General features: G+C 62.6%; 3 protein-coding genes across 3 annotated transcripts in view; all 3 read right to left on the bottom strand.

Moving 5' to 3' along the window:
- LOC101649657 (double C2-like domain-containing protein gamma) overlaps positions 1-576 on the bottom strand; it is a 2,875-nt gene extending 2,299 nt beyond the window's left edge. The window contains exons 1-3 of the mRNA XM_004713723.2: positions 333-576; positions 174-253; positions 33-104 (exon numbers count right to left, since the gene is read on the bottom strand). Of these exons, the coding sequence (XP_004713780.1) occupies positions 33-104; positions 174-253; positions 333-576 (396 nt within the window). The remainder of the gene's footprint in view (positions 1-32; positions 105-173; positions 254-332) is intronic.
- Positions 577-3,287: 2,711 nt separating this feature from the next.
- On the bottom strand, positions 3,288-5,293 carry NUDT8 (nudix hydrolase 8). The gene is made up of 4 exons (XM_004713724.2): positions 5,100-5,293; positions 4,328-4,460; positions 3,677-3,754; positions 3,288-3,596 (listed from the first exon to the last, which is right to left on the bottom strand). The coding sequence occupies exons 1-4, from the start codon at positions 5,291-5,293 to the stop codon at positions 3,369-3,371; spliced, it is 633 nt and encodes a 210-aa protein (XP_004713781.1). The 3' UTR covers positions 3,288-3,368.
- A 911-nt stretch (positions 5,294-6,204) lies between these two features.
- The window catches only part of TBX10 (T-box transcription factor 10), a 5,592-nt gene continuing 495 nt past the window's right edge, over positions 6,205-11,301 (bottom strand). Inside the window, exons 2-8 of the mRNA XM_004713725.2 lie at positions 9,289-9,529; positions 9,099-9,200; positions 8,623-8,794; positions 7,603-7,758; positions 7,319-7,386; positions 7,090-7,184; positions 6,205-6,737 (exon numbers count right to left, since the gene is read on the bottom strand). Coding sequence (XP_004713782.1) covers positions 6,448-6,737; positions 7,090-7,184; positions 7,319-7,386; positions 7,603-7,758; positions 8,623-8,794; positions 9,099-9,200; positions 9,289-9,529 — 1,124 coding nt within the window. The 3' untranslated portion in view covers positions 6,205-6,447. The remainder of the gene's footprint in view (positions 6,738-7,089; positions 7,185-7,318; positions 7,387-7,602; positions 7,759-8,622; positions 8,795-9,098; positions 9,201-9,288; positions 9,530-11,301) is intronic.

Here is an 11,301-nt window from a genome sequence, read left to right as displayed (position 1 = left end):
TGGCGCTGGTGGGGCCCAGGTGCCACACTCACCTTGCTGGCTCCTGGCAGCAGGTTCGCCTTGACGTAGGTGTCCACAGAGCCGGCGGCGGGGGGCTTGAGGCCCTGCGAATAGACCGTGGGTGTGGGCGGCAGCTGAGCGGGAGGCAGTCCGGGGTCCCCAGCCCCACTCACCTTGGCCCGGTGGGCAGTGCAGTGCAGGGCGCTGTTGTCCGCGTCGAAAAGCAGCGTGAACTCCAGCATGCCCAGGCCAGCTGAGAGCAGGGCAGGGTGGTCAGCCCCACCCACCCCAACCAGGCCGGACCCCAGGACCCCTCCTGGGCGCACGCTTACCGCTGTCATCTGAGTCACCCTCGGGCTCGGGGTCAGCAGGCAGCGGGCGTTCAGCGCCGGAGGCAGCAGGCCGCGGGCCGGGGCCGTGCTGGGCCAGCTCGGCGAAGGGGTAGAAGTGCGGGAAGTAGTCGGAGATGAGGCGGATGGGCCGGATGGGGCCGGGGCTCACGTCGATGGCCATGTGCTCCTGCATGCTGACCCGCTGCAGCGGCCGCCGCCAGCCCGTAGCCGCCGAGCCCTCCATGGGGACGCTGACATGGGCGGCTCAGAGCCACCTGCAGACAGCGCAGGGTCAGGGCAGCACTGGACTGACTGGGGAGGAATTGGAGGCGCTCCAGTCTGGGGTCCAGTGGGTTGGGGTCTGCCTGACTGGATCACTTACTGGACCCAGAGCCGCTTCCACCCGCCCGGTTCGCAGCTGGTGCTGGGTGTGCGCTTGGGGGAGGGAGATCTTGTGAGCAAGTGTGACAGATGAAAGGGGGAGAACCCAGGACACGTGGCGTGGCCCATCCCGTGCAGGGTCCCCTCCCAGCAGTGAGGCTGAGCCTCCCTCTCCCACCTAGCACCACCCCTTCACACCCCCTTCACAGGAGTTATTTTTACCACCATCATGTGGCCCCCAAGGCTGGAGGGCCAGAGGTGGCAAAGGGTTGTGGGGAGGGCAGGAGGGGCAGGTGTGAAGATGGGAGAGGGCATACAGGAGAAGATGTCTAAAAGGGTGGGGGTTGGGAGAGAGGGGCGCAGACTGGAGGAGGGGACTGTCGGGAAGGAGGGGCAGGGCCATGGTGAAGAGGAGAGAGGTCCTGGGAGGCTGCAGGAAGCAGGGTGGAAGGCCCCAGCAACCACCCCGAGTCGGATCAAACTTTTAAAATTGTAAGTCAGATCAACACACACACCACACAAACGGAACAAAACCCTCTCTGTGGCTTGGCCCTGTGGCCCTTGTGTGGGCGGGCTCTGCTCACCTCTCCAGCTCCTGCCCAATGCATTGGCCCCACTCCCCATTGCTTTGCTAAACCCAAACCCAAGCTCCCCGATACGATACGCTACAGGACAGACTAGAATTGCCCCGTTGGCGTTTCAGAGGTGGTGTAACTCTGCAGGAGTAGAAAGCCTTGCCTCCCTCCGAGCAGCTGGTGTTTTCTAACTGCTGACCTTGTGGGGAGCAGCCCAATGCATACCAGGGCTCTATTGCTTTGCTAGGATTCCTCAAACAGCTCAGCTACTCCTTCCTGGACGGCACCTCCTGCCCCTTGACCAGGCCTTCCCCTGCTCAGCTTCAGTTTCAAGGTCAGTCCCCATAAGCGGCCTTGGCTGACCCTACCTGCCCAGCAGCCCCTCCTTGTTGCCCTTTGGATGCGCCCCTTTACTACTCAATCCAGGAAGTCTCCCCCACTCCCACTCTCCTTCCCCAGGCTGGGAAGGGGCACTGACCCGGTCCACAATGTATCACCAACCCAGCACCCTGCCTAATGGTCCCTAAGGAGGGCACTGGACAGAGTGACTGGATGAGTGAGAAGCTGTTTTCTATTGATGGGCTGCCGGAGTCCTGCCCTCTAACCGGTACCCTCTCATCTCTCACCCCTCTCGATAGAGAGAGTCCTTGAATGGGAGGCCAGCCAGAGAACTGGAGAGTGCCCCCACCCCAGCACCTGGATCCAGCCATGCCTGAAGCTGCCTCTCTGCATTTTGTAATCACCATCCCTTTGGGCAAAATCAGTCAGTGGTGGACGTTTTTGATCACTTGCCATACACTGTTGTCTGGGCAACGGATGACCATACAAATCCCTTGCCCCAGGTCTCCCAAAGAACCAAGCAGCATCTGGCCAGTCTCCATTTCAGCACCTCGCACAAGATATAGAGGGTCCAGGTATGGGAACTTTACAATCAATCCCAGGAGTTGGGAAGGAGGACTTCCCCTCACTTCTCTGGATCCCTGGTGCCACTGCACAGGGCCAGCCTGGCCCAGAGGAGAGAGTGTAGCATCTAGGAGTCTGGGCTCCGGAGTTCAAGTCCAAGCTTGGGAGTGAGCCCCGGCCAAGTCTCCACCATCCCGAGCCTGGCTTGGTCAGCAGGGGAGCAGCCCTAACTGCTGAGAGGGTCAATGCCAGAAGAAGCCAGATCCTAGCACAATCACTATGGGTTCGATAGGCGCAATTGTACAGTGATAATAAGTAAATATTACAGTAAAGTTATAGAGAGCATGAGAGATAAAGGAGATATATAGAAATAAATGGAGGCAGACATTTCATGGTAGCATTGCTCACCTCAGCCCCCCTTGGTAATTCACGTGGAAGGAAAGAGAATTTTAATGCTCCCCAAGCTTTTATACTCTCTGGGGATGTGCAAGCCCCCACATTACAGGTGAAGACATATGTCCCAGGAAAGGGTTGTGCTACAGGTATTACAGTGATGGGAGGGGGTGATCTAGGGACATACACGCTATAGAAAGAGGGACAGCCGGTTTGGCCTGTCCCTGGACCATTATCAGTAGGATGCAAACTCCACCCACAGGAGCCTGTCCATTGTCCCCAGCAGCAGGGAGCAGGCCCACCCCTGTGGTGGGATGAGACAGCAGTCTGGCAGCAAGGATCTGACTTCCCCCCACAGGTCAAGCCAAGCCCACTGACACCTAGTCCAGCCCGGCTCACAGTAGTCCCCAGATAAGGCCAAGTCGAACTGCTCCAAGGCTGGAAGCAGACAGCCTCATCTTTCTTCCCAGGAGCTGCTGATAGGTTTGAACTGCCAACCTTTTAGTGAGCAGCCCAGTGTTTTATCCCCAGTGCCACCAGGGCTTAAAAAAATGCCACCACCACCCTCCACTCCCCCCACCCCCCCCAGACACACACCAGGAGTGACAGTAGGACTGAGTGGAGGCGCCAGCCAGGAGGCCAGCTGTCCAGCAGACCTGGCCCAGGGTCAGTGCCCAGTGTGAAAGGACTGAGAGTCAAGGAGTGGGTGACAGGTTTTTTTATTCAGACCTGGAGTAGAATCCACCTGGCTAGCCAAAAGCAAGGGGCTGCTGCGGGTGGGACCTCAGTACTTGGGCACTCGGAAGCCAGCCAGGCGGGGCTGGTAGCTGCCGGGCGCCAGCAGCTGCAGCACAAACTCTGTTATAATGGCAGTGAGTCCCCAGATGCGGTGTGGCCCATGCAGGAAGACAGGCATGGTGTAGCGATAGTGACCTCCTTGGCAGAAGTGGGTATAGCCCTGATTCTGCGCCTGCAGCAGGTGGGCCAGGGGCAGTGCAAACACCTCATCCACCTGTGGGCAGGAGGCAGAGGGAAGGTAGACAGGGGATGGGCTGCTGTTGCCCACCGGGCCAGCCTGGACCCCAAGCTCACCTCGTCCAGATTGGGTTTGAGGTTCTGGGGATCCAGGGGTCCCAGGCTGGCCAGCACGGGCATCACGGAGGCCTTTTGCTGGGGCAAGAGGAGGGCAGGCTGTCAGAGGGTGGTGGGGCCTTGAGCCTGGTAGAGGGGAGCCTGGGAGAGGACCCCTCTGCTTTCCATGTCTCCCAGCCGCGGCCCTGAGTTCCCTCCAGACCCATGCACTGGACCAGTTTAGGCCTCTGGGGTCCCCTCCACTGAGGACAGCCTGCCCTGCGACCATTCAAGACCTCCGCCAACCTGAGCCGCCGTACCCACACCTGTCAAAAAACCACCGAACTGCTATCAGGTGGCAGTCTGCCTATAACAAGGACAGAGGAGAACTGTCCCACAGGGTTCCAAGGCTGTCGCCTTTACATTCTGCCTCAGAGCTGCTGGTGGGTTTGAACCCACGAACTCCCGGCCAGCAGCCAAGTGTTAAACACTGCGCCACCAGGCATCCTTACTGCTCCACCAAGGGGTGCTGGAGGTGCCAAATAAGTAAGTGCTGGGCAGCTGCTGGTGTCCCTGCCAGCCTCTCCTTGTCCCTAGGGTGGCACCTCCCAGCCCAGGGCAGGTATAAGGTCAGGCAACAGATGTCGGAGTGCCTGAGGTCTGGGGGCTCACCCGGTCGTGCACGGGGTGCAGGATCCCCCACACACACTTCTCTGGCACGGCCAGGCCCAGCTCCTCCAGGGTCTCCCTCAGGGCCGTGTGTACCACATCCTGGTCTGCAGGGTCACACTTGCCACCTGGGAAACTGAGCAGACACAGGAGGCTGGTCGCTGGGTTGTCAGGGCCACAGAGAGGTTGGGGTGAAGGGCTCTGTCTGGGTCTGGGTGATGACATCATCAGAGGCCCAATAGACCCACTGTGTGCATCGCCTCCGCCCTAGTTTGCAGTGAGGCGTGGGCAGGGCATGTAACTCCTGGAGAGTCCGTTGGACCTCCCTGAGGGACCAGGTCAGTCCCTGGCCGTGCAGGGTGGGATATGGGGCCCTAGCGACTGGAGCAGGAGGGGCCTACGGCTCTGAAGGTCTGATGCTGCCAACGGGGGCGCCGCTGGCTCTGGCATTGAAATCATGAGGTGGGGTAGGGGCGCTCACTCGGCTCCGGGGGAGGGGGCGGGGACAGACCTGCGTTTCCCCGCCGTCGCCAGCAGGGGGCCTCGGGGAACTTGACTTGTAAGCAGGAGGGAAACCGCCCGGAGGCACCCCCAGCCCGAGGTGGCCAGGGGGACAGGCGAGGGGGGACGGCGCAGCGACGCCAGGCGCATTTCAGGATGGGGGCGCAGGGGTGGCGGGCCCTTCGGCAGTGGGCGCGCGCCCACAGAGCCCCTGTGAGAGGCGGAAGCCGGGGCCGCAGGGAGGAGGCGCCTGCCCGCGGGGCCGGCCGAGTACCTGACTTCGCCCTTGTGTCTGCCGACCAGGCGGCGGGACCGCAGCGTGTAGAGCAGCGCCGGGGCCTGGCACACCACGCACAGCGGCACGAGCACCGCGGCCGCCGCGGGGTGCGCGCGGCACCGGGCCGTGCTCCCCGCTAGCAGCCGGCGGCAGCGCTGCTCGCTCTCGGCGGACAGACAGTCGGACAGCATGTCCGCCCAGCGCGCGGCCGGGACAGCCAGGTGTCACGCGGCGGTCGGAGGCGCCTCGAGGCCCCGCCCACACGTGGGGCTCCGAGCAAGGCGGGGCGAGGGAGGGGCCTGGGAGGGAACCGACTGGGAGGACGTGGCTGGAGGCGGGGACTAGAACCCAGCCTCCAATCCAAGTGGCGGGATGGGGCCCGGAGGGGCGTGGCCCCGAGGGCAGGGGCGGGGCCGGCGAGCGCCCCGGCGTTCCCGGAACTGCTGCAGCCGCATTAAAGTTCCAGCCACCCGACCTGTCCCTTCCGACCCGCAGGCTGTGGGATCAGGCTGAAACCCCCGGAATCCCTTGTCCTCCTTCTCCGCGTGGGCTCGTGCGTCCCCAAAAGTGCAGAGTCCGCGCTTACAGGGTTCACGGGGACCCCCCTTTCCTCTCGGCCGTCAGCAACTCCGCCGCCAAACCTTTGCTCTGCTTCCCCCGGACTTAAAGCGCCTCTCTCCCCTCCCCCTCATCATTTGTAACCCCTCCTTAGATGTCGGTTTCAATGGCACTTTTCCTAGGACATTCCCCAGCTTCGGACCGTGGTCGGATTCACAAAGCACACGGCACACCGGTGGGCCCTGTGGGCCCTATCTGGTCTGGGAGCAGCAGATGGTGCCTTGCTTTGTGGGGAGCAGGAGCCTCTCCAAGCAGACTTCTGGTCCTCCTCTGGACACCGGCATCAAGAGGCCCAGGTTCCCTCAGGGCAGCCCTATCACTCCGCGGTGGCACCGTCAGCCACTGCACCATCATCACCTGCCCTCCTGGGTACAGATGGCCTGTCCTGCATCTGGTGTCCCCGAGGCCCTCCGTCCCCAACCCCGGAAGACAGTGCTCTCTGTCCACCAGATGGAATGGTTTAATGATGGGGGGGTGTGGGAGAAAGCAAGCTCAGTGGGTGACCCCCACAGCAGGATGGGGCAGGGTCCTCCATCCTAGGGATGGGAGGGCAGGAGGCAATTCCAAGCCTGGCATCTTCCCCTTTAATGGGCACCTCCCTTGCCCTCAGGAGAAGGGGGAGAGGTGAGTGAGGATCTCTGCAGAGGTGGGGCTGGAGGGAGTGGGAGGGTGGAGGCCAAGTCCCCCTCCGCTGCTGTGGCTCTGGGACAGGAGGCCTCTGTCCCTCTCACTGTGGGGCCTGGCCAGGCCCCAGGCATACAGCTGCGGGGGACAGGAGCCCCAGCCCTTGTGGGAAGGACAGGCGCCCTTGATCCCTGTCAGCCCTGATGTTGGGGAGAGGGTATGGAGCTGATCGGGCCCTGGGGGCCCCCAGGGGGGTTGGGGCTCTTGAGTAAAAGCTCTGATAGGTGAGGGGCCGGGAGGTGGTCGGAGCCAGCAGGGTCTCAGGGGGGACCAGCAGCTGCTGGTGGAGCCAGGCAGATGTCTTTGACGTGGAGGCTGGAGCTCTGTTGGCGTCTGAGGGAGGAGATGGTCTGAGGCAGGAGACAGACCTCTGACCTTCCCTTCCATTTTGGCCTGCCACAGCCTGCCCCACCCCACCCCAGCTTTTGTCCTGGTTCTCGCCGGCCTGGATTTCTCTCTAACCAAGCTCACGCCAGTTCCAGAACCATCTCCTCCAGGAAACCCGCCTGATCACCCTACCTCTGCTCCCAGCATCTCGTCCCAGTCCTGTCCTCTCTGCCTGCCACCCCCACCCTCCAGTCCTGTCTGCACAGGTGCCCAGTGGGTCCACTGAGCAGCAGGAAGCCCCTTCCTGGTCTTTTCCCACCAGGCTCTGGTCTGGCTGTGCCAGTGGATGGGTACTTACCGCGCTCCTGCCCTCTGGGGCCCTTCTGCGGGCAGGGGCTGAGGGTAGTTCGAGTCCGGGCTGGGATGCTGAGCAGGGGCTGGGGGCCCCTAGGCCTGAGGTGTGCAAACAGGGATGTGAGGAGATCATGTCGGGGAGGGGGACCCAGGGGGGACCAGAGGGCACGGAGCAGGGAATGGGGGTCAGAAGGTGAGGGTGGGCTCTGAGGGTGGCCAGGGTCAGAAGGTACCAGGTGTCCGGGTCACTGTCTCTAAAGCCCTTGGCAAAAGGGTTGCTGGCGATTTTCAGCTGGGTGATCTGCAGAGGAGGAGGGGCGGGTGTTAATGGGCCGGCCCGAGAGGAGGAGAAGGCATGGGACTCCAAATCCAGTCACCCTATCCTCCCTGGACCCCAATCAGGAGGCCCAGGGAGCCTGGAGCCAGCGAGGACAAGGGGGCTCCCTTGACAGAGGACAGGGCAGGAGCCACCCGCTGAAGGGCTATGCGCCTGGGGCCGACCCGCCCCTGCACCCACCCGGTGGTTCTGGTACGCGGTCACGGCCGTGAACTGGGTCTCGGGGAAGATGAAAGACTTGAAGTTCTCCTGGGCGTAGCGCTCACTGTCTCTGCGGGGGTCCATGAAGACCACATGGAAACGGGGCTGGTAGCGGTGCATGGAGTTGAGGATGATCTGGGGAGGAGGGGCACAGTAGACCCTTCCTGTGGTGGGAGCCCCTCTCCTCAGACCTCCAGGTCCAGCTGGCGGACTCTGAGTTCTCTTCTTCCCCTCTCCTCCTATACTCCTCCCCACCTGCCCCCTGCTGCTCTCTCTGCCTCCCCCTTCCCCTTGCCCCACCTCTTCTGCTTTGCACACAGCAGCCCTGGCTACCCCCCATCACCCCCATCTCAAAGCCTCTCCCCGCCTCCCTCCCCCGGTAGCTCTCCTCACCCACAGAGGAAGAGCCAGGCCCTCTCCATGCCCCACAGACTCTGCAGCCTCTGGGACCGCCCCTCCCTCCCACTCTCCCCTCCAGGAGGGGCGGGGAGAATAGAAGGGAGGGGAGAGGAGGGGTGGGGATGGGAAGGAGGGCTCCTTACAGTTCCCTGGACTCTGACCTCAGGGTCTTTGCACTGCTGTTCCCTCTGCCTGAAAGAACTCCTTCGTCAGACACACGCAGACACCCCCCCCACCCCCCACCACCCGTGTTTTGCTCACTGATCCCAACAGAACAGCCCCCACCCCCTCCCTTCTCCTTTTCCCAGCTTCCCTGTCTCCTTGGCAAGTGTCACAATCCCTCCTTTGCTGTGTCCCTCTGCCTGCTGCCAGCCAACCCCACCATGTGGCCCAGGGGGATCATTTACATGGGGGGTGGGGGGCCTCACGTGAGACAGCACAGCCCACCCCTGTTGCCCCATCTGCCTCGAGGTCCCCTTGACTGACAAGATTCCAGACATTGAGCCCAGCCTCCAGCAGGCAGGGTGCTGGGCACCCAAGGCCCTAGCCATCTCCCATGTCCCGTCTCGCCCGCTCTCCCCACTGCCACCCAGGCCTCACATGGCCATTGTCGTCCAGCAGGTTGTTGGTCAGCTTGAGCTTGTCGAAGGACACAATCTGCCGCATCCACTGTGCGCCCTTGGCTGGTGAGTCCGGGTGGAAGTGCACGCGGCCAGGGGTGGCTGGGTCAGCCTTACCGGCCACCAACCAGGCTGAGCTGTGGAAGGCATACCTGGGGAGCAGAGCCAGGTGGCCAGGGTGTCCCTCTCCCACCTGGAGCCAGGTGTGAGCATCCCTGATCCCCCGCCCACCCCTGCCTGGTGCAGGGCCTTCTGGGTACCAAGTGGGAAGCAGGGCTGGGCTCTGCTGGCGGAAGAAGCTTCGAGGCCCCGAGTTCCCATGGATACTCAGCTGCCCCAGGCTAGCCCACTGCCCATGCCAGCCCCCCTCCTGTCATCAAGTGCACATCCCGCCCTTGCTCAGACAGACCCCTGGTCTCAGCACCTAAGACCCTTGTCCCCTTGGCCGGCTCAGACCTGTATCTCTTGTCATCCAGGGGGACAAAGTCCATGAGCAGGGCATAGTCGGCCAGTGTGTCCATGCCCAGAATCTTCACTTGGAAGGTGGGGAACATCCTCCTGCCGGGCAGTGGGAATGGGGGCCACTCTGTAGTCTAAGCCTGGCACCACTCCCTTGCCCCCCGCCCCTGCCCCGTGATGTCCACACCTGCCCGCCTTGGTGACAATCATTTCTGTGCCTAGCTGGTTGAACTCTTCCCACAGAGCCCTCATCTCCAGCTGCACCGTCACGGTGGACACACGGGGGTTCTTGGGGCCCTGTCCATTGGGCTCGGCCAAGGCCGGGGTCCTAGGGGAGCCGGTGCAAGTGTCCGGTGGGAGGGGCAGGCCCAGCTGGGGCTCCCAGGTCTCTGAGGGGGTGAGCACCCCGAGGCCGGCAGGGAGAAAAGCTGGGGAGCAAGGACAGAAACAGAGGTGTCACCCCTCCACCTGGCTCACCACCCAGCCTCTTCCTCCTGGAAGCCCTGCCTCCTGCAGGCTTCTGTGTCCCCGAAGTGAACCCTGGGTAAAGAAGTGGCCATGTCAGGTCTGGTTTCCCAGCAAGCTCCCGGAGGGCGGGGGCTGGGCCAGTATGACACCCTTCCCTAGGCATCTTGGGGACACTTGTGGCCTGGAACCAACCCTTGTAGTTCTCAGCTGTCATTTCATACACCTGCCACAAGGGGTCCGTAGCAGCCGAGCCAGGACTCAGGTGAGCCCAGTCAACACAGCTGTTACAGCAGTGAGCTAGGATGGCCAGACACCTGTTGGTGCCCGTGAGTGTGTGTGTGTGTGTGTGGGGGGGTGGTGCCCATCGCCGGGGACTTTGCGAGGACCCCCGGTAGTCACCCCTGACCTCAAACACCTGTCCTGACCGACCTCCAATCCTCATCGTCCAACCTTGACCTCCCTTAGTCCTCTGTAACCCGGCAACCTTGCCACAAGACTTGCTTGTGCAAAATCATCACCATCTCTGCTCCCAGTCTGCTACTGAAAACCAACGAGGAGTTCAAAGTAGCTCAGCGGGGCTGAGCCTTGGGGTGTAAGATGGTGGGAGAGATGGATGGACTGAGGGACAGGCAGACAGGTAAGGGGACTCCCAGGGAAGGGGAAGGGCTGGCATGCACCATCGGGGTCCGCAGCCTGAAGGGTGGTCAGGAGTGTGTCTCTGCGTGTCCCTTAGAGAGGCGGCTCACTTCAGGGCTGCTCTCCCAGTGGCCCAGGGACCGGGGCTGGATGCACTAGTCCCCCCACCTAGTCCACCAGATGGGTAGTTACCCGTCATTTAAGTAACCAATGCCGGCCCACAGGTAAGGGGTAAGGGGTTCATGGTAGGGGCCCCCAGGGACAAAGCTCATGGCTTCACTGGGCTGGGGGCTTCCCAGCACCTGGGTCCCGAGTTTTCTACAAGCCCCTCATTACCCATCTAGTCAGTCTGCACCCCGGAACACAGGGGTGGGGGCTCTCGGCCCAGGTCCTCTGAAGCTTAGAGTCCCCAGACTAGGAGGCTCACCCAGAGTAGGCAGCTCCCAGAGGCTGAGGTCTGCAAGGGAATTGAGGGGCTGTTGGGCCAGGTCCCTGGGAGGGGCTGGGACAGCCCCAAAGGTCCTACATGGCGACACCTGCCCTACCAAAACTGACTCTGACACCCATCAGTGAGCCCTCATCCTGCACTTGGGCAGCATGCACCCACCAGCCCCACCCTCATTCTCCACGAGAATGAGGACCCCCTGCCCACCCCTTCCCCAGGATTTGCAGTCCAGGGGGCTCCATGGTCCCCAAGCCCAGTGTTGGCCCCACCCCACCCACCTGCCCATGCAGGGGGCTGCCTCACCCTACCTGACATGGGAGTGCCTGGCCTGGAGAGGCCCCCGCTCAGCTGCCTCCGGGAGGGCTGCCTAACCCCACCTGGTCTCCACGCCCACTCGGGGGCCAGAGGCACGTTCTCAGGACTGTGCGCCCCTCTCGGCGTCTCCAGGTCTCTGCTACCACCCAGCTGACGCCTGCTCTCACAGCTGGGACCCTGGCTCCAGGGTGCAAGGCTCCCCTCCAAACTGCCCTCTCAGCCTGCACTGTCAGGGGCTGGCTCCAGGAGGGGACTGTGTGATGTTGCAAAACCCCCCTCCCCTCTCCTCCCCTCCCCAGCTCTGCTACCACCCAGCTGACGCCTGCTCTCACAGCT

The sequence above is a fragment of the Echinops telfairi genome, unplaced genomic scaffold (assembly GCF_000313985.2).
Source record: "Echinops telfairi isolate 266 unplaced genomic scaffold, ASM31398v2 ScPeMD7_7417;HRSCAF=8455, whole genome shotgun sequence".
Taxonomy (NCBI): domain Eukaryota; kingdom Metazoa; phylum Chordata; class Mammalia; order Afrosoricida; family Tenrecidae; genus Echinops; species Echinops telfairi.
This window is presented reverse-complemented; position numbering and strand designations above follow the sequence as displayed.

Excerpts from the sequence above, each read along its gene's own strand:
- NUDT8 (XM_004713724.2), bottom strand. The coding sequence starts at position 5,293 with ATGCTGTCCGACTGTCTGTCCGCCGAGAGCGAGCAGCGCTGCCGCCGG. Across the intron at positions 3,755-4,327 it reads TGCACCCCGTGCACGACCGG|CAAAAGGCCTCCGTGATGCC; the intron begins GTGAGCCCCCAG and ends CTCTTGCCCCAG. Across the intron at positions 3,597-3,676 it reads TCAAACCCAATCTGGACGAG|GTGGATGAGGTGTTTGCACT; the intron begins GTGAGCTTGGGG and ends TCCTGCCCACAG.